Source organism: Haemorhous mexicanus, chromosome Z, assembly GCF_027477595.1.
Source record: "Haemorhous mexicanus isolate bHaeMex1 chromosome Z, bHaeMex1.pri, whole genome shotgun sequence".
NCBI classification, from domain to species: Eukaryota; Metazoa; Chordata; class Aves; order Passeriformes; family Fringillidae; genus Haemorhous; species Haemorhous mexicanus.
Genome location: NC_082381.1, coordinates 47,485,372 through 47,513,197, shown reverse-complemented (window position 1 = coordinate 47,513,197; position 27,826 = coordinate 47,485,372). Strand labels below are relative to the sequence as shown.

The 27,826-nt window shown below is 39.2% G+C and overlaps 1 protein-coding gene and 1 long non-coding RNA gene across 4 annotated transcripts in view; one reads left to right on the top strand and one right to left on the bottom strand.

The window, feature by feature from the left end:
* Nucleotides 1-27,826, top strand: part of SYK (spleen associated tyrosine kinase) — a 48,478-nt gene that overhangs the window by 3,351 nt on the left and 17,301 nt on the right. The window contains exons 1-5 of one of the 3 annotated variants that reach the window (XM_059873984.1): nt 8,581-8,713; nt 14,582-15,035; nt 16,484-16,644; nt 25,560-25,698; nt 27,145-27,226. In XM_059873984.1, the coding sequence (XP_059729967.1) occupies nt 8,700-8,713; nt 14,582-15,035; nt 16,484-16,644; nt 25,560-25,698; nt 27,145-27,226 (850 nt within the window). In that variant the 5' untranslated portion in view covers nt 8,581-8,699. Of the gene's footprint in view, nt 1-8,580; nt 8,714-14,581; nt 15,036-16,483; nt 16,645-25,559; nt 25,699-27,144; nt 27,227-27,826 lie in introns of those variants that run through there. The other 2 variants (XM_059873981.1, XM_059873983.1) reach the window with 2 other exon arrangements.
* On the bottom strand, nt 22,919-27,149 carry LOC132341868 (uncharacterized). The gene is made up of 2 exons (XR_009490340.1): nt 26,593-27,149; nt 22,919-23,961 (listed from the first exon to the last, which is right to left on the bottom strand). It is a non-coding gene; the product is annotated as an uncharacterized LOC132341868 (long non-coding RNA).

The window sequence follows — 27,826 nt, the reverse complement described above, 5'->3', positions numbered from 1 at the left end:
TTATTAATATTTATTTGAGGCATGGTAAAATCATTTGATCACAGAGCTCTTGCTTAGTATTTGCATTGTATTTTAAGGTTCCAGCAGCAAGGGTACATAGCTGATACTGTTTATCTTTTAATTTAATGACACAGGGTAATGTGAAGGCATACTGTTAAGCAGAAGTTAAGCATAAGAAAACATTTCCTGCTGACTTTTTCATTGCATGTTGAGGTCATTGGAAAACATCAGCATTGCAAATGCAAGAAGTATGAAGGAGCCTGTATGCCCCTGAACAAAAAAGAAAAAATGCCAGGATTTGCTGTTGCAAATGATAATTAGTATATAAATATTGTGTTTGACACAGAAATATTGCCTGCATCAAAGAAACGAAGCCCAATTTTGTAGTTTGTGTATGCATTCCAAATTTGAAATTAGATTATAACTTCCTGCGCATTTGCATACAATGATTAATGATACTTCCTAGGAGTGGCTCTTCTAAAACTGAAAGAAAAGGTAAAAATACTTTTGAGACTCACAGGGCTCCTAATGTTATAAAGTGACTTTAGTTTGGAAGCAGTGTTATTTAGTATCTTCAGTGATGACAGACAAAGGGATCAAGTGCATGCTCAATCAAGTTTTAGATAACACCTAGCTGAGAGGTGCAGTTGAAAGATGGGATACTATTCAGAGGAACAGGATAAGCTCAAGAAATGAGGCCATGGGAACCTGAGAAGATTTAACAAGACCAGGTTCAAGGTGCTGCACCTGGGTTGAGGCAAACCGCAGTACCAGCCCAGGCTGGGGATGAACAGGTGGAGAGCAGCCCTGCCCAGAAGGACTTGGGGCTGCTGGTGGGTGAGAGGCTGGACATGACCCAGCCATGGGCACTCCCAGCCCAGAAAGCCAAACGTGTCCTGGGCTGCATCAAGAGCAGCGTGGGCAGCAGGGCCAGGGAGGGGATTCTGCCCCTCTGCTCTGCTCTGGTCAGAGCCCACCTGGAACCCTGAATCCAGCTCTGGGGTCCCAGCACGGGGAGGACATGGAACTGCTAGAGCGAGTCCAGAGGAGGCCACCAAGGTGATTGGAGGGATGGAGCACCTTCCCTATGAGGAAAGCTGAGAGAGTTGGAAATGCTTAGCCTGGAAAAGAGAAACATTCCAGTTTACCTGATTGCAGCCTTGCAGTACCTGAAGGAAACCCACAAGATAGAGAGACATTTTGTAAGAGCGTGTAGTGACAGGACAAGGTAGAATGGCTTAAAACTGAGTTGGGTTAGATTACATATGATGAAGAAATTCTTTACTCTGAGGGTGGTGAGGCACTGGAACAGTTTGCCCAGGGAAGTTGTGGGTGTACCATCCCTGTAAGTGTTCAAGGCCAGGCTGGGGCTGCCCCCCCAGGATGGGGCTCTGAGAAAACCTGGTACAGGGATAGGGGGATTGAATAGAGATGATCTTAAGGTCCCTCAAACCCAAGCTACCCTGTGATTCTATGATATGCAAAATGCTGCAAGCCTTCCCTTTGTACCAGGTACCAGAGCAAATAATTTAAAATTTGCACGTATTAGAACCTAAATAACCAGCATACAGGAGTATGATTACAGATAGTTTGTCCAGTTTCGCTATCACTCAGTGTGTAGTACACTGATGTTAAGAGTGTGTTGGTTGACCAGCTAGGACTACTCAATCATTTCTCCAGTTTTGCCCTTATTTGCCTTGAGATGGCATTCCTCCAAACACGTATGGATTTCCAGATGCTTGAGTGGAAAAAATGTCCAATAAAAATTCCAACTTTGCCTTCTTTAAAAATGAAAAGAGGCAGCAGAAGGAATTTTTCAGTACTGACACTGAGCAGAAGTAAGATATAAGGTGCTAAAAGCTTTGGTAAAGAAGCAGGACCTTGGCATGGTAGTATGTAAATCCAGCCATGTAAATCCCTGAGACAGTATCTAGGCTAGGGGTGGAGTTAAAATTGATAGGAAACACAATCGTGATTGGAAGCAACTAGAGAAAACACATTCAGGAAGTGTTAGAGTAGGATATATACCAAGGAATAGTCAATGGCTCAAATATTTTAATGTCATAAGTCCTTATTTTAAACAGCAGATTCAGTAAAATGAGTGAGGTGTCACCATTTCATGCATCAGCTTTCTTTCACAGCCCATTCCTACCCTCTGGGAGAGACATTCTCGTATTTCCTCCCCTGTTTCTATAAAATAACTGAGTAAATGAGTAGGGGGAAAAAGAGGAAGAAGCCATAAAACTTCTAAGATCATAGAAGAAATATAATCCAGAGCATATAGAGACAGTATGTGTCTTAGCTAAAGCCTGTGTGACTGAGAATGTGTGGTATGCTAGATCTAAATGCTAAAATGTGTGTTGCTGCTGACCACTGAGTGTGTAGTTCTGCTTTTCAAGGTTCTAGTATAAATTTCAAAATCGGCTCAATTTAAAACAATGTCTAAGTGTGTTTTACAAAATTGATTTCTTGAGTTTTTGATAGGGTTACCTGAAAAGTTGATTTTCTTCATCTAGATTCAAAACCTGAGGTTAGAAATATGCTATAAAGACAATCCTTCCCCCCCTAAAATTCTTGTAAAGTGCTAAAATTTTTGTAAAGTGCATTAAAGAAAAGCTTCAACTGAAAAAAAATCTTTCATTTATTTTGTTTGGAGAGAACACAGAAAAGGAAGCGGGTATGTGTGTAATAAGCGGTTGCTTATGGGTAAGTTCCTACTCTGGGAAAGAGACCAAATTTGATAACTTGAATTAAAATGAACAATCTATGCAAAAAAACACAAACCCTAAAATTTTGTCAAGTTGGTAATCTTTGATATCATAGAATCACAGAAGGGTTTGGATTAGAAGGTACCGTAAAAATAATTTATCTCCAACTGCACTACTATGGGCAGGGACATTTTTTGTTAAACCCAGTTGCTCAGAATCTGAAATATGTGGAATGTTGAGTGAAGGAAGCTGCACTAGTATTGTCAACTTTGGCATAAAGTTATAAATGTCACTGCTGCATTTTTTAGAATTCATGTGAATTCCACTGTTTTGCTCAAGATTTAGTAAAGCAAGCAGGATGCTTAAGAAAAGATTATTTTTCCAAGTCGGGTAACTGGATTAGCTATCTTTTGAATCAGTGAGCATCTTACTGTTGTGAAGTGAAAATGATCACTTCCTTAAGATAAGTATCAAGTTGGAGAGCACTGCTCTGAACAGTTCTGACACCCCAGAACTGAGGAGGTCATTAAAGGAGACTTTGAGTAACTTTTCTGTCCTCACTTATCAGGTGCAGTTGGCAAGAAATCTCCCTGCCCCAGGTGTGGGGAATAACTATGTGACAGTCATCATCCAATAAATGCCTCAAAGATCTGCTCTGCAGTACTGGTACTTCTGTACACAAAAGTGCAGGGGAAACCCCCCCAGTATGGGCTGAGTAAACTCAAATCTACTGGAATGGGCTTTTTGAAAAGGACGCAGAGCTGTGTTCACTTGGAAGCAGCAGTGTGTTGAGGCCATGATGTTGCTAGTGTGAAATCCAGTTGCCTCCAACTCTCAAGAGACAAATTTCATCAAATGGAGGTGGCTTTTTGTTGTCCTGACACAGCAACTATCCATAGTGACAATTACCAGTGGACCATTTAGAGATGTAGCTGTTGATGCTGTGTGGAGAACAACACACCATGAAAAAAGAGGCCTGACTACAAGCTGTTTTTTCCAGCCTGGCAGTTTGTCATGCAAGAGATAGGGAAATACTGCCTATTGGCCCAGAACACACTGAGGCCAGGTGCATCCTCTTTCTGCCCAGAGTGATAAATTGGCCTTGTCAAGAGTATTTAGTTGGTCCAGGGGTTGTTAATGGGCTTACTTTGCAAGATGGGAAGAGAGGGTTCATATCTCTCTTTCTCTCTCTGTGTAGTGTTTCTGGAATGCTCTGTATTTTATGTGAGAGGAGAGGTTAGGTTTCAGTTTGTTTGGTGGCTAAAATAAGTTTCTACCTGTTAAGACACTGTTCTGTCTTTGTACAAATCAGAAGTGAGTTTTATCTGTGCTGCTTGTTCTGACGATAAAGGTTGATATGGGGAGAGATACATAATCTTTCTTGGATGGCTGATGCACTGATGGTTATGAGGAGCCTCTTTCACAAAGCCATCTGCCGTTTACGATGTCTGTGTCCTCCTCATAAAACATAGTCAGGAAGAGCTGGCACAATTGTTGGCTGATAGTATTTTTTAAGAGAAGTATTCCTTTCCTAGCAAAAATGCTGTTAAATTAAAAATGCCTTACTGGGGAGTGTTGAGGCACTTTAACAGGTTGCTCAGAGAACTTGTAAATGCCCCATCCCTGGCAGTGTTCAAGGCCATACTGGGTAGGGTTCTGAGCCACTTGGTCTCGTGAAAGGTGCTTCTGCCCATAACAGGGCGTTTGCAAGTAAGTGATCTTTAAGGTGCCTTCTAACCTCAACAATGCTGTGCTTCTATATTTCTAATTATTAGATAGGTTTTAGGAAAGAGATCCTTAATGTTGTCAGCCTGGCTGTGTGAGCTAGTGTCACATCTTCCTTTCAAAAAAACAGAAATGCTTGGCCTTTTTTCCCATACCTCTGTGGCTGTCTATTCTTTGTGAGTGTAATTTCCACTAAGAGATGGTGCTTACAGTGTGTCTATAGCAGAACATTTACTTGGTCTGTGCTCCTAGCAGAAGATTTTCAAAAAATAAGGTAACACGGCATGGTTTTTATTGACTCTAGAAAGTGGCGCTGAGAAGACTTGGCCAGTTTTATAGAAGCTTGCCTGTTCTAGGAGTATGAAAGGCAAGTTGTTTTTGTTCCTGCAATAATTTCTGTGCTTTATATATAAAGCAGGAGACTGCAGACTGTTTCAGATGACAAAATAACCTTGGTCTGAAAGAGGAACCTGCCTAATTTTGCCACTTTTGACTCATGGGGCCAGTCCATTGAGGCATCTGTTCAGCAAAGGTTTTAGCAATTCTAAAGATAGACCAGTACATTTCAGATAAGGAATGAAGTATAATGGGGTCCAAGTGTTCTTGCTTAACAGTAAGTGAAGGCTAATATTTATGGCTGATAAACTGAGATCATTTATACATCTGTAGCCTCTAGACTTGGAACTAGGTAGAGACAGACCTGCACAAAGAAGGGGAGTTCGTACCTGCATAATAGCTTTGGACATGCCAGCTTGGTTTTAAAAAAGTTAAATGAAGACACTTACTGAAATGGTTTTTAAAAAGTTGAATGTAGACACTTACTGGAATGTAAAATAAACCCATCTTGTGGGTCTGCCAACTAGTAAGACCACTGTGGTCTTTATCTGAAACTTTGAATGAATTGTGGCATTTTGTCTTAGTCCTCTAAGGCTACAAAACTTTGAGACTGCTGTAATAATGTTGAATTTCTCCTGGGTTGTTTATTTTAATGGATGAAGCTTTCCATTCGCTTTCTGTTTGATTGTAGGAAGTTCCTCCTAGAATTCGTGATGCTTTCAGTTCTGAGATGTCTTGCTTTCCAGCAAATTTGCTAAAAATGTCACAAGGAAGGAAAAACAAAGTTATGGCTTGTGGATCCATCCACACTTGGACCCTGATCTTTCTGGATGAAGCCAGCCTGTCTCAGTTCTTATGATAATGAAAATTTAAAGTATCATCAGCTGTCTGCCCAAGGCATTTTTTGTGTGTGTTTGGAAATTGGACAGATATTCCAGGTTTCTACTTCCTGGAAAAAGGGGAATGTTTTGAATCAATGTTTCTTGTCTAACACACTGAAAGATCTTTGTCTGGCAACTTTTTGCTGAGTTGTGACAAACAATAGACTGCAGTGAACCTTGAAAGAAGATTTTGGTGTAATTTGGGGGTGGGGGGAAATTTAGTGGTAGTTAGAAGTGTCTTTGTTTTACTGGGCTATCACTATCTTGTCCATAACAGTTTTGTTATTGCTGTCTCTGTAAAAACTCTTTGGTAAAAATGAAAATATATTCCACTTGGCAATCCGCTATACTGTCATATTTAATGTCACTGTAACTTTGAACCTGAAAACATGCAGGCCATTGGCTAAGCAGTTCAATCTCTTTTTAGTGATTTCAGTGATTTCTTGCAAGAAAGATGATAATTTTTTTGTTTTGCTCTTCACATATTTTCACTGCCTCTCTAGGTTCATTACACAGCTCCTTCTGTACAGTCATGGTGGGATCTATGGTATGCAAAGGAGTTTTACTTTTTACTGTAGTTCTGAGAAGTAAGTACATGTTTGAAACAAAACCATAAAGAAGCAATATGTACATTTGTATATATGTCTGTGTACATGCATATACATTTATATATGTCTCAGTAGTTGCTGAAGGGAGGTAGTTGGGGCTCTCTGAGTAAGACTTTTGTGACTGCACCCTAACACAGGCTTTTTTTCTTCCCCCCTTCCTGCCCCGCATTTGGAAGATGCAATTATACCTGTATTATCCTGCAGTAACTACAGAGTCACGGCTGGTCTTAGTGAAGATCTGTCTGTGCCTAGAGGTGTGTATTCCCATCTTGTCACAGCAGGAAAGCAGGAGATTAGATGGGTCTGCCCACAGTATCTGAAATGCAGCTGTACCTGATCCCAGTGGTTCCGTTATTTACAGGGTGGTTTAATAGGGAGCAATCACAGTTGAGTACTTTGTCCAAAAGGGAGCAGGTTTCCCCATAGCAATGGTGCCACCCATTTTAAGTCTGAAATTCTTGATTTGACAAGAGATGTGTTTAGCAAAGGGCAGTGTTTGCATTTGTGACAGTATAAGAGTGGAAAAGGAGGTAAGGGAATGACTGATAGAGCATGGTAAAGATGTAGAAGAAAATGTTCACGTTTTTGTGTATGGGATCTTGTTTTTTCTTTTTCTAAAAGGAGACAAAAATTGTTTGGGTTTTGGGTTTTTTGGTTGTTTGTTTCTATTTTTAATGTGTGTAGAAGTCATAGGATATTTTACTTCCAGGGAAAGAATTCTTGTTATCCAGAAACATCTGGCTTTTTTTTTTTTTTTTCTTCCACAGTAGCATTCTGACCTTTTTAGAAAATCAAAGCAGAAAAACCTTATTAGCGGAAAACGATTGCATGTGAGTAGATTACCAAATACATGAGAATCCCAAAAGAAAGGTGTTGTATAAGAGAGACAATAGATTTCTAGCATCAGTGAAGAATGCTTTTCCAGTGATGAATGCTCCTCCATGAGCTCAGTGCAGAAGCTTTTATGGAAAAGCCCTGAATAGAACATGAATGCTGTGGTACTTTTTCTGAGCATCTGTTTGCCTTGTAATAGGGCAGTAATTGTGTTGACAGGTCAAGTAGTTTTTCCTCAGGAAATACTTCAATAGCTAGAGTGCCTGGTTTAGTCTGATGATATTGGAATGTCAGATGTAATTTAGGGTAAATGAGGGCATTTCTTGAATGTTTCAATGGAGGAAAAAAGCAATCTGTCTGTCCTCAGTATTAAGATGATTCCAGAAAGTAAATCTATAAGAAAATATTTTTGAAGCTAATGAGGATTTTAGGTGTGTTTGTGATAGTCCTTTTCAGTTCATTTTATGAATGACTCCTTGATACAGGAGGGGAGATAAATGGTGTTCACCCTAAACCTAGTAGATGAAATACCAATGCCACCTGTTTAGTAGGCAATTATTTGTTCGGATATGGCCAAAATGCTGAGGATTTACAAGAATGAGGGCAAAAGCTGTTTCTTCTTAAGCTCAGAAAGAGGCTAGCTAGGCCACTAACTTTCATAGTAACAATGAAAAAAATGAACCTGTTACAGTTTGGGCTATCCCAAAGCTCACTGATTATATTGTAAGATTCAGCTTTTGAATTCCCCATTAGAAATGTCTTCTGGGCCAAAGCTACCACATTCCCTACTTTCCCCATACAGATTTTAATTAAGCTATGTTTCTGGTGAGGAATACATCTCAGTGTTTAAAAACCTTAGCAGAAACACCACTGTCACCCTGAAAGCATCACAATTAAGCAAAAATTTCTGAAATTAAAGAAAATGCTCCTGAAACTGAACTGTTGGAATATGGAACTTGACACCCAAGACAAGTATTTTTACTAAATAGAAGTGCTAAGGAAAGAGCCCTGTCTTAAATAATAAAAAATTGACAATATGAGCTTCCCTGCATTATTGTCAATATGAATTGACAATATGAACATATTACAGTATGAAACTTGCTAAAAACTAACGCATGCTTTGTGTATCTGTCAGCACTAGCCAGGAGCATGTGTGGAATAACAGGAAAGTCTTTGCAGATGAAGGCATTTTTAAAGTCTGAAGAATAAGGCAAAAAACAGAGTAGCATAGCTTAGATTGTCAGTAAAAGATTGCAGAATTCAGAGAGGAGCATTTGATTGTGTGAAGAAAACTTTTCTTGGAGAAGCTGGAGAAAATGCATGGAGAAGGAGGCCCAGGCATGAGTGATGGAAATGTTGCTGTAGGCTGTAAGCTGATTAGAGACACGGTTGGTGCAGACTGAGACACAGGGCCCTAAGCATCAGTACTCAGCAAGGGCACTTCCCTGAGGAAGGTCAGACACTCCAAGAAATATAAGTGTCACTTTTCTCTCTTAGACAGTACTACTGTACATCCCCTTCAGTGTGATGAGTGGGACATTGTTTGAAGATGTCTACAAAAGTTGCAAAATCTCCAGTATTACCAGTTGAATTACACAGGATCGCAAATGTTTTTCAGTAGGTCAGTAAGTTCATTCTAGTGTCCTGATCAAACCCTAGTTTTTTTTAATTACTTGATAAAATTATATACTGCTGCATTTCCTGCCTGGATTACTTCCTTTTAGACACTTGCTGTGTTCTTCCTTTGTTTCTGCATAATTTGCTCATAAAAACTCCTAAGGTGTGGATAGAAATTAAATCTTCATGTTTATACAAAAAGGTAAAGGAGGCATTTAGAGGTAATCTGATGATCAAATTAAGACCACTGTTCAGCTGCCTACACACATTGGAAGGTGATTTTAAAGGTGCAAAAATGAGGATAGAACAGTAATTCAAATAGATTTTCTTTGTTAAACTTCTTCAAATTTAGTTTGTCTAAAAGTGAGGTAGTGGCAATGAATTTATAATACTTAAATGCTAATTATTTCAAATTGTACATCAGTTTGGAGTATACCTTTAAGGTTCTCCTTAAACCCTGAAACTACCAAAATATTTAATATAGTATATCAAGTCACCATCAAAAGTATTTATAATTCTATGCATACTGAATTTCTTTCAGCTTTCAGGTGTGCTACATAGGTTGAAAATGTGGAGAAGAATCTTAAAAATACCTGCTCTGCTTTTCTCAAAGGCGCACATCTTGATTCCAAGAATCCTAATTAATTAAGAGCTTCAAAAAATACGCATTCATATTATTCTTTTATTATTAATGTTTTCCTGTGTATAATTAGGGAACTGCTAAAGTTCCGTGGGTGCTTAAAATATCTCCCTGTTCTAGAAGGAATTGTTTCAGTAAGCATATTTTCATCATTGAGCACTGTCTAGTGTGCCTTGTAGGTATGTGTGCATGTGAGATATTTGCTTTAAACCTTACTTCTTTATTTTCATTCCCTGATCACAGAATACTACCTTGAGAAACAAGAAAAGGTGAAAAAATAACTGCTCAAATAAGGAACATTTTTTTGTAACACAATTTCACCGCTACATGGCTTTTGGTCTTCTGTCACATTTCAGTCATCTTACCCATGAAGGAGTAAACTAATCAATTAGAAATCCCCGAGTCTCCCACCACACTACTGTTTGGTCTTTTTAGAAAAAATCATATTCCAATTTGTATTTTTTTAATGTTAGAATGGAGATCAGTACTTTGGTAATATTATACTCTTTACTAGGCAAACTTTTCAATATAGCAATTATTCTCCCTTTATCCTTGTCTAAATATGAGATGAAATAGAATTAAGCTAAGTGTTGCAGTGTGGTTAGCACAGATTTTTACTAACACCTTCCAGGTGAGTTTTCCTTAGTTTTACTCGTCTATTCTGAGAGAATGTTTTGCCTCCTAGTTTGCATGAAATGTGTGAGGTACTAAACTCTTGTGCTATGTCAGGAGTACCCTGCAAAGTTGTTGAGGAAGCTGCCTGGGGGGAAGTGGGTACCTAATTTTCTTATGTGTTTGTGCAATATTTTTTCTTTCACGTAGGATAAGCCTGATATTTGCATGCATTTGTAGCTTCCTTAAAAGTCACATTTAACCACTAAGGGGAGAGTTGCACTTAAGACTCTCTTTTTCTGATGCTCAACCGCTTCTCTTGGGTAGCCAGCCACACTTCCTTCAGCACTCGTAAGGCTAAAGCCTGACATTCAGCCTTAGGGAACCTAATCTCCATTTTACAGCTTCATGTTTGCGGCTGCACTGGCTTGAAAAACACTGCACTGTTTGTGCACCTGGAAAAACGTAGAGGAGGAGGAAATTCTGAATTCAAGCATTTTCTTCTATTCCATTGCTGATGCTAGAAGGGTATTACACTCCTAAAAGGAAGGCAAGATTTTGAAACTCCAAACAAAGAGAACAGCCATACCAAATTCAGACATTCTTCCAAATTTGTTAAGTAGTTTTAATCATAATCTAAATTTTTTTTGTGATTATTTGCCTCTGTGCATGCCCAGGAGATGCTGTATCAGTCCAAACATTTCCTACCATTGCTAAGCATTAAATATTCTTCACATAATAGAAAGTGGGGTAGAGAAACCTGGCCTGAAATCTATCAACAGTAACCTATTTTGTGAAAGTAAATCAGGCCATTGTTTTCTAAAACAGATATAAATAAATAATTTGTGAAATATTAGAGATCATAAGAATCCTGCTGCTGTTCTTCTCATAACTGAGAAATATTCTTCATATTTTAGAAACTTGTTATATAGCAGGCCTTCTCATTCTGAACATTTAAGAGAAAGTCCCTCACCAGTGCCATCACTGACATTTCATCTAAATTATAACCAGTGGATTTCCCCCAGGCCCCCTCCACCTTTTAAGAATTTTTTTGTTCCAGTCAAGTCATCCTGAAGATTGTGTAGAAAATACTGAGATTAATATGAGACAAAACAGTACTCTGGAGAGTAGCCTGATCTGAAACCATCCTAGTCAAAGTGAATTTAAATTCCAGTAGCCATAAAAATTTTTGTAGCCAGTGTTGATGTGTTTATTCTCTCTAACCTTGTTCCTCACCTCACTTTTATTTTATTAAATGTTATTTTCATTCTAAAGTTCTTTATATTTTTTAAGTCTGAAACTAGAAGTATGGCAGAAATTAACTTTAATGAAATGCATTCATTAAAATAAATTCCTAGAGATGAAGAGTATGGTGATATTTTTCTGTTTGATATTTGTTCAGTATGTATTTCTGAGGTGTTTTGAGCAGGCACTGCAGTGCAGTACTATTCTTGGCATGAGGCACATTATGGGATTATTTCTTCCTTTTCTCCAAGTTGTATACTGCTGGTGAAGGGCCAGTGTTGATCAGTCATGCATCCAAATTCTTTCCTTACTAAAAACCTAATAGTAAATCTGTTTTCTTCCATCTTTCCTGAAAGTGGTATTGAAGACTTGGAACCTGCCTTTTGGGACTATTTTGCTAGAAGTTGGATGATGTACATTCATCTTCTAACCACCAGAATGTGCGGCACATAGTGGAGTAAAAAAAAAAAAAAAATTATGTGGGGGTGTGTGAAGGAAACAAGAACTAGAACATTCAAAACATCCATATTTGTAATGACTTTCAGAATAATAGAATCAAAGAGTCATAGGAATGTTTAGGTTGGAAAAGGTCCTTAAGATTATCAAGTCCAGCTGTAAACCTATCACTACCCAATCCACTACAAAACCATGTCCCTAACCACCATTCTGTAGGTCTTTAAATCCCTTCAGGGATTTAAAGGGATGGTGGTTTAAATGGTTCCCTGGGCAGCCTGTTCCAATACTTGATAACTTCCTCAGTGAAGAAATATTTGCTGGTATCCAATTTAAACCTCCTCAGTCCTGCAGGAGGTCTTTTCCTCTCATCATCTCACGCATAGGAAGAGACTGACTCCAGGCCTGCCTGGTGTGTCTGCCCCATGCCGCAGTCCCTTGCAGCACAGTTGTTCTCTGCTGTGCCTTCCTAGGTGCCCGATGCCATGTCCTGACAAGAGAGACGTACAAAGTGGTGGGGCTTGCTTTGTGCTAGGAGTAGAAAAGTCAGGGGGGCATCAGAAGGCTATGGGAGAGGGGAGATGATGAAAGAGCCTCCTGCTGGCTCTCCTTGAAGGATTGAAAGCAGCAGCTGAGCCCTGGGACGGGGCAGTGAGATGTAGGGCTTGGCAGGTCTGTGGCCCTATCTCTGCACCCCACTGGCGGGCAGGGAGAGATTGCTGGGATGGAGAGTAGGAGGAAAGCCTTGATCTCCTCCACATCTCCCAAGTGCTCAGGCTTAGGTGTATATTGCATGTGACAGGCTCTGGCAAGATATCAGGAGGGCTTGGGAGAAGAGCTTGTATATTCACAACCCTAAGCACCCATACCCTCCCCCAGTCACCACCAGCTTAGCACAGAGTACCTGGGGGAGGTGGTTAGGGAAGAAAGAGGAATTTTCTGAGAGTTTTCCTTTCTACTAATGCACTGTCCCAGGACGGGTTCCTGTGAAACCCGCAGGACTGTGCAGCTGGGCAGGGGAAGGGAAGCACTGCAGTGCCCAGGCCTGCTGCTGTCCCCTGTGCCAAAGCTGGCAGAGCAATCCAAGAGTTCTGATGTTGTCTGCATGCCTTGTGTGTGCACCTGCAGGGGCCCTGGACAAACTGTGGGCAAAAAGACCCTGCTGGAAAATATCCTGGTCACTGACCTTCCTTCCGTGGTAACATCACAAGGGTGTGAGACACTGCATAGCCAGGAAGGCAGATGCTTCAGAAGGGGCAAAGTCTCTCCGGATGCTTCCCTTAGTTGAGCTTCATTCTATTGCTGTCATTCGAATTCCTTAGCCTTTCCAGGTACCTTTGAATTGTATGACAGCCCTGTGATGTTTAGCCACTGTGCCGTTTTGTATTATTTGTGAATTTGCTGGGGCTGTGCTCTCCCCGCTGTCCGCCACCTAAATGAAATAACATTGACCCCACTCCTGACCCTGGGTTACAATACTATTAGCTGACCTCCAAATGGACATTGTATTATTGACTGCAATCCTCTGGCCCTGCATTAAGTTACTGAATGAATCTATTCCATGTGAAGAAAGCTTTGTCTGGTACAGTCAGAATGGTCATTTTGCATACAGAATAAATGTTTGGTGGTGACTGACTAAGGGCTGCCTTCTGTGTCTTCAGTTATAACTTTTCTTTGTTGCAATTAGCAAGCAAAAGTTATGTTACTAGATTGGTATGGGAACTTAAACCAGCAACTTTTAGTTGCAGGTCACAAGATTAATAAATAATATGCTGCACAAAGCTCTGTTTTGTAGGCGCAATATCTTTGCAACTTTGAGATCTCCCTTATTTGGGATGGTGGGAGAAGACCGGAAGATCTGCACAGCATGTGGTTTGACATGTCTGTGCCCTGTCTAGTTTTCTATACTGTATTAGCCTTGTTGATTTGACTTTGTGTTCCTCTCCCTCTTTCCTTTCCCACATCAACCCTTTACTAATTCACAGTATAGCGCAGGTATTTCTCTATTGCTTTTTGATATGAGCACAAGGGACAGCACTGATGGATCAAATATGAATTAAGCAATAGCACAAACAGCTTTGCCTGCTTCAGGACTGCCAGGGAAGATGTCAGTCTAAAGTGCTGTGTGCTAAAAGGCCCTACATTAAGACACCCTCAGTTACACCTTTGCCTTATGGACCCTCCCTTTTTACATAGTTATCCATAAAGTCTTCTGCACTTTTCTTCATGCAACTCAGTTGCACACTTTGGCCAACCAGAAGACTAATGTCGTATTAACCCTGTTCCCATATAGCCTGAACTGTTTTATCCTGATTCCACTGATTGCTGCATGGCTTCCCTGAAATGATGCTTCATTTTATTGTGAAGGGCTCATATTTTAACTCCTATGTACTTCGCAACTATAGAAGCAGAAACTGCACTTCTGATCACTTTGTCCACTTCTAGCCAAGGTGCTGGGAAACAGGAAAAGAGAGCTCATGGGATTTAGACAATCAGCTTCTGAAAAGATAAAAATAAAAATGGGATCTTCACTTTAAAAATTTTTTTTTAATTGTCAACATATGTATCACCAACAAATGCATTACTAAAATTACCTCAAGCTATGCCCTCTGGACATTTTCAGGTTGGACATCAGGTGAATTTCTTCATAGAAAGTGTTGTTAAACATCAGAATGCTGTCTCAGGGAGGTGATGGAGTCTCCATCCCTGGAGATGTTCAAGAAGCAAGTGGACAGAGCACTCAGTGCCATGGTCTTGCTGACAAGGTGGTGATTGGTTCAAGTTTGGACTCAATGATTTTAGAGGTCTATTCCAGCTTAAGTCATTCTGTGATTCTGCAAACATAGTACAGGTGAACTGCCGTCTTGTTGGTTTATCCTCTTTTTTCTACTGACATGCATGTCTCTGTCTTTGTATTTTCAGATACAGTATTCTAGGTTTGCTACTTGGAAAAGAAAAAACCATGGCTTCCAACACATCAAACCCTGCTAACCATTTGCCATACTTCTTTGGTAATATCACACGTGAAGATGCTGAGGAGTATCTGATGCAGGGAGGAGCAAGTGATGGACTATACTTGCTCCGCCAAAGCCGGAATTACCTGGGGGGCTTTGCCCTATCCTTGGCCCATGGAAGGAAGGTTCACCACTATACAATTGAGAGGGAGCTGAGTGGCTCCTATGCTATTGCAGGAGGCAAGTCACATGCCAGTCCTGCTGAACTCATTAACTATCACTCAGGGGAAGCGGATGGCCTTATCTGTCTACTGAGAAAACCTTTCAACCGGCCACCGGGCGTTGAACCCAAAACAGGACCCTTCGAAGATTTGAAAGAGAACCTCATCAGAGAGTATGTCAAGCAGACTTGGAATTTGCAGGTAAAACCAGACTGGTCTTGCCATAAAGTAATCTTTGAGCTAGGAGAAAAAGAAATTGCAGTGTTTGTTTCCAGCTGATGCTGCTGCTACTAGGTAGTATTTTTTCACAATGAAATCACGGCTGTTTGAAATTTAACAGAGAAGGGTTTTTCTGCCCAGTAGATGCATTAACTTGGTGATAAGTGTAGTCTTCCTGAAATTTAAGCCCTTAGAATTTCTACAATGTCCTGGTCTAGCATGATCTTATCTACCTCTGCAGTAACATATGCCATCAGATTTGGACCAAAAATTAATACATGTAATGAACAAGATACAGAAATGGTTTGTCTCATTGCTTTTAATTCTGATTTTTTATGGATGGATATGCATGAAGACATGATGACTTGTTTTACGTCTTACTCTCTTAGTTGGCCCTGTTTCTGTGATGGTAATTTAAGTTATGTCCAAAACAGAAATTGCTCCTGAAAGAGAAGAGTTTCTACACTGCAGAGCGCTGCCTATACATCTTCAGTGCTGCAGGGGTCAAACAGGAATTTTCCATGTTGAGGACAAGATGTTGGATTTTTTCCTGGGAATGACAATGAAGAAGCCATTCTTAACATGGAAACAGTGGTGTCAGAGGCTGCAAAGAGAGTATTATTGCACCTTGAGATGTCTTGAGTTACCTTTATGAACCCATGAAGATACTCAAGGTTCCTAATCTCTTTTGCTGCTAGCAAGTAACCCTGTGAATTCTGCTCTGTAAAATACACGGAGCAACCCCCAAACTGGGAAAACCTGAAACTTATACAACATTTTCTATGACTGCTGAGGTTCACAGTGTCTTTTCTGATGAGCCTGAGCTCAATCTAGAGGGAAGTTGATGAGCTCTGGTTAAACGCTGGTGAAACTAGTGGGGGTTGCCCTCAGTTTCTGAGCCCAATTTAGAAGTGGTAGGTTGTAGACAAGGTTAGAAATGTCTAAGTTAATATTACTCTGAATAATTCACTCTAAAATGGGGACTGTTCTGTCTGGGAAAATTTGCATTGATGTCTTTGACATAGACATGCTGCAACAGTGCAAAGCACATTTGGGTTATTTTAGTACACTGCCATAGGATATGTAATTTGGAGGTACGTTTGAAAGCTCAGACTGACACTAACTTCATTTAGCCATGTCTCATTAGCATAACAATATGAATTTATTTTAAGCTTAAATACTGATATATCAGTGGTTTTATTTACTGGTTAATTTTCCTTCTTTTTCTCAGAGGTAGAGGGAGAACCGTAGTTTTGTGATATGTTAGTTTCTATTCTAAAATCTTTATAGCAACCAGGCCTTCACACACAACAAATATGTGCAGATTTTGGATGTCCCAGAAGCAGTCCCAAAAGACTGAGAGTCTAGCTGTCATCTTTTTACTGCAGAAGATAGTTTGACTGTTTTACCGTGTTTTTACTGTTCTCTAGGGGCAGGCTCTTGAACAAGCTATCATTAGTCAGAAGCCTCAGCTGGAGAAACTGATTGCCACTACAGCCCATGAGAAGATGCCGTGGTTCCATGGGCGGATCTCTCGGGAGGAGTCAGAACACCGTATCCTCATTGGCTCAAGAAACAATGGAAAATTTCTGTGAGTTTATTTTTCTGTGGTATTGCTGTTTGCCTCCAGTGTTACTGTACTGCTCTTTTGAATAAATCTTAAATGAGACTGTGCCCTAAAACATGGTTCATCCACAGTGAGGGCACCCAGTTCTGCATCATTTACGTGACATGATGATTCCTGCCCTCAAGTTCCTCACTTAACTAAAGATGGAAAACTATAACAAAAGCCTGGAACATCTGCAGGGGTGTCCACTAGAGCCTGCTGGCACCAGTTGTGACCAGCCCAGGGCCCCCCCGGCGTTTGCAGCCCTACTGTCAAAGCCTGAGTGCCTGCACCCAGTACACAGGCCTATTAAACTGGTACCATTAGAGACAAACTCCCTATGTTAGCAGCTGTTGGGATCTGTATGTGTCAAGTCTCCCAGGGACAGTGGTAGTGTTTTGTTCTGTAGTGAAGCAATAAAATGATTACTTCTACCTTGACAGCACTATTTTGTGTCTGGTGCTTACCCTCTGCATTTACCGAGCCTAATGATCTTTTGTTTTCTGAGCACAAATGTGGCAGTAGGATAGTGAGTGACAGCCATCAGGGACTAGAGCCAGGGATTTGTTTGCAGAATCCTCATTTGAAAAATACCAGTGTTTTAATAGACCTGTCTTTTGTCACTCCCACCCCCACCCAGAAAGTATTTCTATCATGATAAAAAATTTGAAAAATCAGGCTTAAAAGTCAAGGCCAAGTAAGGATCACTTAGAACTGTATAATTTCTGGAGGAAATTTCATTACCTATCTATGTAGTTTTCTTAAGCACTCAGCCTTCTTTGGCTTTTTTTAGAGGTAGTCCAAAGTGAAAGCCCACAAGTGAGCGCGGGAAGGATATGGTTCTTCAGTGCCAATTCTTTCACTTTACTGATTTTCTGTAATTTTGCCTTACTAATTGCTAATGTGGGTGCAACCCTTGCATATTTCCATGTTTCAGTCTTAGTTGGCAGGAACCAGTAACTCCTTTAAATCCTGTTCCCAGTAGAGTGAATTCCTATGAGGTCTTATCCACAAACACTTTCACTGTAGTGACATCTCATTTCTTGAACTCTCTTTTCTTCCCTCAGTACTTCAATTTTTTGTATTTCATAGCCAGTCTCACCCAAGTATTCATGCATTCCTCTTTTCAGCCTCATATTCTCTGTTGGTGGGCACCACGTCCAGAGGGACACTTACCCAGTTGCTTTGGCTGCAGTGTGTAACAAAACATTGTAATAAGCTTGTCACAGATTTTGTCATACTTGTAGTAAAAAAAATTTGTTACAAAAGTTACAAAAATTTGTGGAGCCGGATATATATCTTTCTGCTGCATATGAGTTCAGAGGATTTGATGAACATAGTTGCTGTTAACAATTACATGCCCAACATCACCACACAACTTCTCCTTTTTCTTGCCCTGTGATTTTGCTAGTTTCTTCGCCTACTTTTTAGACAGAAGGTCCAGTAATTGAAACAAAGAGCAATCCTTTCTTTTAAGGACAGCTTTATACCTGAAAATATATTGCTTTTTTGCTTTCTGTTTTAACATCTTACCAAACCAACTTTGTATCAGCTGAGTCATGATGTTGATCTTGTATTAAAACTGGCAGCTTTTCCAATTTGCCTCAGGCACACATTGGTTCCTCTGTGGCCGGAGTACCTCTCTTTGGGGCAAGGGAAGGAGGCGGGGCGCAGGGGAAAGGAATCTAGTTTTTCTTCAAACAAAAGGTTCCACTAGCTAGCATTTCTTAACAGCAGGGATAGGTTTTGGAGTATGGGAGTAAAATTTTCTAAGAGATTTGACATTTTCAGCCTCTATTATAAACACTAGTCTCTTTTTAATCTTCTATAAGCAGTCCTACTGCTTTGACTGGAAATATTTTCCCAGCATTTTCCCGTGTTCCTTAAAGACGGCCCAGGAGGCATTTCTGATGCTCTTTGTTGCTCAGTGAGTTGTGGGGGAGCATTCAGACCTGCTCCCATGGGACTGGATATGTCAATGGATCCATTTTTACGTAGTTTTGATGGAACTCGGGTGCTACTTTCATATCAGGAGGAGAAGCTCATAGAGGAGAAAATGCTAATTTTAATGCTCTGTTTAAACTGCCATTGGAGCTTCAATAATATGAACTGCTAGTGTGTTGATCTTGGGTACCTGGTATTAAGGACAAGACTGTTTACTTGTACATCTGTAGAATGCTTTCTGATGTATTAATTGTTCTTGCACAGATTTCCTATCTGGCCATTTTAGAATGTAGTAGCCACTCAGCTGCCATTTGCTCCTATGCTATCAAGGAAGACACAGGGAGAGAACTTAATCTGCCCCACAGTTCAGTAGCCAGTGCAGCGAGAGAAATAGTGTGTTGTTCATTTGTGTTGAAATCAGTTATTCTACATTCCTGAGCTGTTCTAGCTCTCAGACCCAAACACTTAGAGGCTCATCACAAATAACAAAAGAACTGCCTAATTCAGAGAGGTTTATTGCTTTCTGCATTGGGTTGCCTAACAGGGGCTTGCTCAGCAGGTATTGAGAAATAAACCACTCATTTCTGGCTAACTGAAGCAGAAGCAGCAAAACTGTTGACTGTGAGTGTGGTGCATTGTTTTACATATCAGGCACAGACATCACATAGTTTTATTTACCCAGCAGCAGTGCTTGCCAGAGTATTCTGTACATCTGTGGATTGAGGGTTTGAAGTTGTGGCTGTGAATTAGTGTTTTTCTAACACTGGGCAAGATAATCAAGCCCAGTAGCTGACTGAAAAGTAAAACTTTCAGACATGTAAGTCTAAGAGATGTTTGCTTGTTGAGGTAGGAATTGGAACCTGGGAAAAAAGAGAGGAGCTAGATTTTTTAAGAGATAAGGTACTCCTAAAGTTATTTAACAAGTCCACAATGAATAACAAGTATTTAACAAGTCCACAAGTATGTGACAAAAATAATATTGTTTATTATGGAGAAAATAATAAATATTAGAAGTATATAGTATTTCTGTATATTTTTGACAAGACTTTCCACAACTTCATTACACCAGAAATTTGCTATCCATCTGACCTACCTACCTTAGAGCAAAATCTAATACAGCAGTCTGTGTAATAATACAACTAACATGTAGATTGCTTTAGCATTGCTGTGCAGCAATACAAGATTATCAAATCTAGAATTATTTTTAATGGTTTAAATATGGAAATAGTGGAAAAGATTCCTCACTGCAGTTCAAAATATCAATAATAGCGCCATAAAAATAACACTACTATGCATCCAAGGAAAAATTCTGGGCTAAATGTGGATGTTTTACTGGGGAATTTTCAAAGATATTTTAAAAGTTTTTTTCATGGCTTAAAAGTCAGTAAAGTATGTATGTGGATGCTAGAGAGTTTGTTTTCAAAACCAAACACAGAAACTATGACATGAAATGGGAAGTTTTTTCTATCTCTTCTGTGAAGAATATTTATCTAAGATTTCCACTCTAGGTATGAACTTTGGGGGGAAAAATAGCAGTGGAAGAGAAGTAAAATATTTCTAAAATTATCTGAAAAGAAACTGAAAATAGAGAACTTGTTGTCTGAAGCTCCACTTAGCTACACTAAAACTTTTACATTCTATATTGGGGGATGGTTCTTGACCAAGATTCTGGGGTTTATTACATTGTGTCTGGTAGGGAACACTGATCATAGATCAAACTGTTAATATTGGTAATACTTTTATTAATATTGTAATAGTATTTTTATTAGTAATGCATAATTAAATATTTATAATATTGTTGATATCTGTGTGAGTTCACGCATGCATATGTGGAAGAGTTGAAAAATAAATTATAACTTTACTAAAAGCAAACAGCAGAAGAGTTAGTTTCCTCTGTAGTTTCACATTAGAAACGTCTCTCCTGTGTGGTAAGGGTTGGCATATCTTGCCTTCAGTAATGACCACTTAAGTTATACAAGCATATGATTTTGCTTATGCATTAAAAACCAGGAGTTCTGAAGTTGGAGGAGGATAAAGAATATTCAGAAATACTGTTAAACTTAAAAATTCAGTATTAGGGAAATTGTGAGTGAAGGCATTGCAAATTAGCAGTTCAGTCTATATAAACTTTTAACATGTGTTCATAGCTGTATGTAGTTCACATAAAATATGAACAGTTGTGTAAAAGAAAAGTAGAAAACTATTTTGGTGTCATATGAGTGTCTTCAATACGTAATGAGAATATTAAAGAAGACAAATCTAGTTTAGACTATTATAATGAACCACAGTAATATGCCACATCATGGCATTCCACGACAACTAGAAACTAAACTGTCTCTTATATGTCACAATACTTAGTACTAGTAACATTATTTCAAAATAATGAGCTTTGAAGTGCAGTTTCCGTAAGAGTTTTATTGTCTTTTGTCTGACCAAAAATTTCTGTTTCTGGTATATGTAGCAGTATATATTTACACTAATATTGCTGCCTTCTTCTGGTAGTTAGCTGCTACCAGACTGCATACTGAGCTAGGTCATTTTTCTGACCATGCAGAGAATTCTTTAGATAATTCTATCAGTATTAAGCTTCTATCCATAAAAGGGACTGGACATTGTTGACATCATAGAAGATAAAAACAATCCTACTTGTTTTCATCCTAATTCAGGGATATTAATTAATGATGAAGTTTCTCTTGAGCGTGCCAAGGAGTTACTAGGCTTAGACAAGCCATAAAAGACCATAAAAGCTTTTCAAGGTAAATGATAACACACAGACAATGAACTGTGTTTCTGGAGGTGCTGTCTTCCTCTCCACAGCACCCTGGATGATGCCCATGACTCTTTGGGAGAGCTCTTTACTGATCTTCAGTTAGGTACATGGGTGCCACTTGCAGACCAGTGCAGCAGAGCTGTGGCCTCTCAAAATGGGTTCTGCACTGGGTGCTTCAGCAGCAGAGTGGGTCTGAGGTGCGAAGAAAAGCTGTGACCTAACTGAGATAGCGGTACTAAGATCTATTTCAGGTGCAGCTTTACTGCAGAGCTCTTTGTTAGGGGTTTGGTGGAGCATGGTGTATTTAGCTGCCAGGGTGAAGTCAGCTAAACAGATGAATTTGATGCAATCCTTCTCACAAAAGTATTTGTAACTCTGCAGCAGGCTCACCAGGAGATGAATTTTTAGGTTGCATTGTAGATAGCAATAGTGTGAAGCTGAGATATCTCCTAAATTCTGTAGTGTTCTGACATTTCTGAAACAGCTTTGAATGTGTCAGCGAACAGGGGAGAAGAAGTGATGCAAATGAAGACAGCAGTCAATCCACTTTGCCCTTGGTATAATTCTTTCACAGATGGCGCCAAGTTCATTTCTTATTACCCGCAGACTTGGAACATATGCAATGTGCAGCAGATCTTTGAAGTGATAATGAGTAGCCATGTTGTTAATAGCATTACCAGAGAGATGGTCATGAGGAGAGAGGGCAAGACAAGCAGGGAATGGCTGGAGTTCCGTCAGCAGTGGGGAATGTCAGTATCTCTGGCATCAACAAAGCTGTAATTGCTGAGAAGGCAAAGCAATGCCAAGAATAAAATTTATCATGCCTTTGGATTCAGGATCAGGAATAATTTCACGCCATTCTTAAAGCAAGCATTTTGCTTGTTTATTTTCTTCATAATTCTCCACTGCAGAATGCTGTGAATTCTGTTTTTTTCTACACAGTCAATGAGGCATATTGTAGTAGCAATTTATTTCTTTGACCCTCAGGGATATTTTTCTTTAGAAAGAGACAGATAATTTGGGCTTTCAGATGGAAAGAGAAAAAATTGGTACATTGTTCTTTTTGCTTCCAAATCAAAATACCAAAGGAAGGAATGGATAGCTATTTACACTGTCTGTAATAATGCTCCAAATTGTTATTTGTTGCTGTCTAGGTTGCCCTGCCAAAACCACAAAAAATACTCAAACACACATTGCATGAAATATAAAATCAATGCCTAAATATTCTCTGCATTGTGTCAGGTAACAATTTTAATTTCTACATTCCTTATTCTGCTGATTTAAAAATGTATGTCACAAAAAAATACAGATACCTTGGCACTTCTCTAATACAGCTATGTAGCTATGTACTCAAATCTGTTCTCAATGAGGTTGTCCATATTTATGATGAATTCACTGCATGAAACAATGGTGTTGTTTATTTACAGGTGTTTATTATCTTTCTGTTTTTCTTCTGAACATTTGTGATTCTCTTCTCTGAAATGGAAGAACAGGTGATACCTCACTGCTGGCTTCTTTCCTTGCCAAAATTATTCAATGAAGACCTTTTTATTTAACAGTTTTTATTGAAGAACAGTAAATATTTTGTTTAATTTCAGAGCGCTTTAAAGCAGAGAGTGCATTTGGAATTTTGGGGTTTTTTTCTCAACATCCTGAAAATTGTTATTTTCTGTACAAGGAAAGTTCCATAATATATGAAGAGAGCTCTCAGATCTGATGTGAGGGCTCTGGGTAATACAGGCAACACCATCAAAATGTGAAACTTCTCTGTCCATTCAAAGTGGTTTCAGGTTACAGCCTTTTAGTTTGAATAGTATTTGCCTTTTATTCTATTTTTTACAGCAACTGTTGACATAGAACGGGATACTGTTACCCAGCTGCAGTTCTGGAGGCTTAGCCTAAGGTAGACGGCTATTACCGCAGTCTGCAAAACCAAAGTGAAATTGTGAAACGTGGCTTGGTGCAATCCATGTCACACAGTAAGAGTTCAGTTTGCCAAAACTAAGACTTAAGCTGTCAATTCAATGCACTTGATACTTCTGCCTTTCAGACATATTTGGAAAGATGGTAGTATCTTCTGGTTTCATGTTTTGTGGGCATCCAGGTTGTGTATCCCCTGATTTCGTCTTTTGTAGGGATCTAGGTGGTGCTGGAGTTGACTACAGCTTAAAACCCACCTGCTCCATAACCCTAAGGCAGAAAGGGTCCCGCTGGGCCATGATTGATCGTGTGTTAGAATTGAGATGTTTTCAGGATGTGCAGTGATAGAGCTGTCTGACAGAAGTTAACATGGCTGTGAGCTGCAGATGGCTCCAGAGTTGTGTAGCTGTTTGGTTAGGGGAAGGAAAAGCTCTGAAATGTGATTACAACCCTATAAACCTGAACTCCACTTAAATCCTGCACTGAAGTGATCTGGGTGATAGACCTGTTTGGGTCTGTGCCATAGTCTTCAGAAATCAGGACTCTCCCCTCCCATGGGTGCCTGTGCTTTCAAGAAATGTTTGCAATGCCTCTCATGAGCGTAACAACTCTTGCAAATGAGAACCAGTTTCAGTAGAACTGAATTGTATTGGAGCCTCCATTTCTTCCTGTGAAACATGAAGGATATTTGTTACTAAGAAACAATCCATTGCATTTTTATAATATTATTTGTGCTATTCTGAACAGAAGCCTGATTGTAATGAAATGCCATTTGTTTGCATTTTAGAAACAATGCCTTACATTCTGAAAATATTTTTCTAAGGTTTATTTGCTTTGAGCAGGTCAGAAGAAGACAAAGTAAAAGTCACTCTTCACTGGTCAGTCAGCACAGGAAATCAGCATGCTGAGAAAATACCTATATGCCATGAAGAAACCACAATGTGTTTCAATTTGCTTTAGAGACTCACACAAGTTACTTTAGTTTCAGTAAACAAAAAACTGACCCTAGTTCCCTTTTCTTTTAGCCAGTGTTCTGTTCACATCTTAGGCAACAAGAATCATGCTGTTTGAAAGAAAAAGGTGCATAAGTAATTCAGACAAAGTACAGTTTTACTTCAGCCTTGAGAGAGTCAGCTGAGGAGAATACTTTAATGCTTGCCTCTGCAGTCTCTTGAGATATAAGAGCAAGTACCAGTGTTGCACCAGCAAAGCTTCTTAACACCTTAGTGAGAATTTACTGCTATATTTCTTTTCAAGGCTGTTCAAAAATTCAAGGGAGAGTAAGTAGATTTCTATGCACACCAGAAGAAGAAATGTTTTAGTGCTCCAGAATATAAGCTTTTCATTCAAAAAAGAAAAAAAGCCAGTCAATTTTATTTTGACTCTATTGCTGTTATACTGTCAGCTGTCAGTGAACATGGGAACCTGTCTGAAAGAAAAAGCCTTCTTTCTAAACTCAGAAATGTTGCACCAACTATGATGGAGCTAGTAACAAACTCCCATCTATTCTGGGTCCAGTAATCTGAATATGCTGGTCTCAGTGTCAGCTAGCCCTAAGTAAACATATAACAACTCTGTCATGCTTTTTAGGCATCTCAGAGGGCACTCACAGGTCTCCTGGAAGGAGGAGATCATCCTACCGATGAATTTTGGACAAAGTTTTTATATTGCATTTGGCTGTCTCTCCCTGGTGAAGTTTAGATGAGATACGTACACTTCAATACCACGTTAAGTTTCATATGATTTTTTTGTGAAATCTGCTACAAAGCACTAACACCTTTCCTGAAATTATAAGAATTAATGATTACAGAAATATAATATTTTCTTTAAATTCCAAGCCACACAGCAAGCTATTTCAAAAATTTTGCCTTTTCACATTACATTCTTTTAGTATTTTATCTTCTGTTCTTACTGTCATCTCTTTATTTCAAAATAAAAGATACTAGAGAGGCAAGACTTTAAAATGCATATTTGCCCAAAGAGTGCTGTATGCAGCGTACAGTGTTCTGTAGCTGCCTTACAGTACCTTACATAATTGATTTTTTTGTTTTCATCTGTTGCCTTTTTGGAAAAAAAAACCAGAAATTTTAGTCAATTTACCTGAAATTTAATTACACTAAGAAATAAATGAAAGGCTTCACAAAATTATTTCAGAAGTTGCAGTGCTGGTTTTGTTTTGGTTCTAATTCAAAAGCTTTGAGGAAAGAGTAATTCAAAAAGAATGTTCATTCCTGCTAAATCCTGAAAGTCTTTCTTATTTCTACAGTATTCGAGAAAGGGACAGCAATGGTTCCTATGCCCTGTGCCTATTGAATGATGGAAAAGTACTGCACTATCGTATTGACAGAGATAAGACAGGAAAACTCTCCATACCAGACGGAAAAAGATTTGACACCCTGTGGCAGGTCTGTTAAATTTATGTCACATGAATCTGTCATGACATTTCCATATTACTGACCAACTGACCAACGTTGTTTTATTTTTCCTTGTGACAGTATTATTTGGCTAAAACCAACATGTTTTGGCAGATTATTTGTCATACGTTTTCAACATTGTGTGGTTTCTGTACATGAAGAAAACATATGTTAATGTACGAAGCTATGTGAGTGTAGAGAGTTTAATAATTTTTAAATGTGATGTTGCAGCCTGGCTAGTTCAAAACTGTGATTATTATTAGTTATTATATTATGAGCTGAACATTCTTGCAATGAAAGTCTGTTTGTATTTGCAAGTAACCATTCTCAATAATGGGTATGCTTGGTTTAGTCTTTTGCTAATGTCATTTATGACAGCAACCAACAGAATTCTAACAAGCAAAAAGAGGATGGCTTAAGCTGTTGTGCACAAAATGCAGTCTTTAGCTTTGAAATTCTCTACCTTCAAGTCTGCTGAAAGCATGGCTTGCTAAGGCTTACCACCCAAATGTGTCTGAACCCTGGTAAAGATTAAGCAAAGAAGAAATCCATAGCTGACTATGCTATAGTTGATACTAAAACTGAATACTGGTGAAATGACTGTGTAAATTGAAAATACTAATGGAATTGAAATCCCTGCAGAAATCTCTTATGTCCTCTTGCTTAAAAATCTATTAAAATGAGTTAAGTGAGTCACAGATCTAAAATACGAATCTTTGCTTGCATATATTAATTCTTAGATTTTTGTTTTTCTTTCCTGATGTCACTAGAAATTTAAAAGCATCTCTGCTATCTTACAATTTTTGTGAACTGTAAACATGCCTGCAACTCTTACACTCACAGACCTTCTCCTTTATACCCAAATGGAAAATAGCAGTAACAAACCTGTAAAAGATGATGTGGAGAGGACAATCCAGGTGCACAAATGGCCACAACTGCTGGTGCTACATTTATTAACTGTGCACATCCCATTGCAATTCTGAGGTCCAAAGAAAGCATTGCATATTAGGGCAATTCTGGCACTGTAATTATCCCCAAAAATTAGAAAAAAGAAAAAGAAAAGAAAAGGGAGAGAGAGAATGGGAACTCAGAGGCATAAGAGGCATAAAAATAAGTTATTTGCTCAGAGTTACAAAGCTGTTTAGTAGAAGAGCTGGAGGGAATACTGACCCTTATAAATCCAATTGCTGGATCACATTGCACATTTATCCACGAAGTTACTTCAGAAACATGCACCCCTGCTAAATAGAAATAAAGCAAATAACGTGCAGTAAAGATGTGCTGTATTCCAAGGTCATTTGTTGTAATATATATCAAGTATTGTACATACGTGCACATTTCTAAAGAGACAATATATTTAATGATACCACCTTCATATTTTCTTATCTTTTTCTCTCATTATTTCTTTTTTTTTCCCCTCCCCTCTCATTCTGCTAGTTAGTTGAGCATTATTCATACAAACCAGATGGATTATTAAGGGTTCTTACCATTCCTTGTCCTCAACATGGCTCAGAAAATGGTGAGTTATTAATATTATTTTAATATGTGTTAAAAGACATGATAATTATGATAAATACGTGTGAATTTTTTTTTCACTTCCCATATAGGTGGGTGCAGATTTTCCATGTTTTCGAATGAGGTAATATCTGCCAGACTGGGCATGATGGAGGCAGATCCTGTAGCTTAGGGGTACCAAATCAAATTACTGCTGGATCTAAATTATTGTTCGATCAGAAATGTGCTTTGCTGCTCAGAGTGGCAGTGTGTGTTACTTGGACCACAAACACAAAGTGGTCTTCCCAGCACTGCTCCAGTGTCCTTACTCCAAGCTGCAGCAGGCACAGCAGCAGTGCTGCTGCAGGAATTCATCATGGGTGCAGTGAGTCATGCACCCAGCAGGTGAGTTCCTGTGTTGGGGGGAGCAGGGCAGAACAAGGCACTGGCTGCACCCAACACTGAAATTGGGGGCAGAGAGGCATTCCTTGATAACTTGTGGGAAAGGAGGAGAAAAGGTGGGGGAAAGTGTCAGTGTGCTTTTTATCCTGTTTCTTCTTGAATGTCGTGTCACACTGAAGAGACATTGTCCTCCTTCTTGCCCTGACTGAAAAGGGAAAAAGAC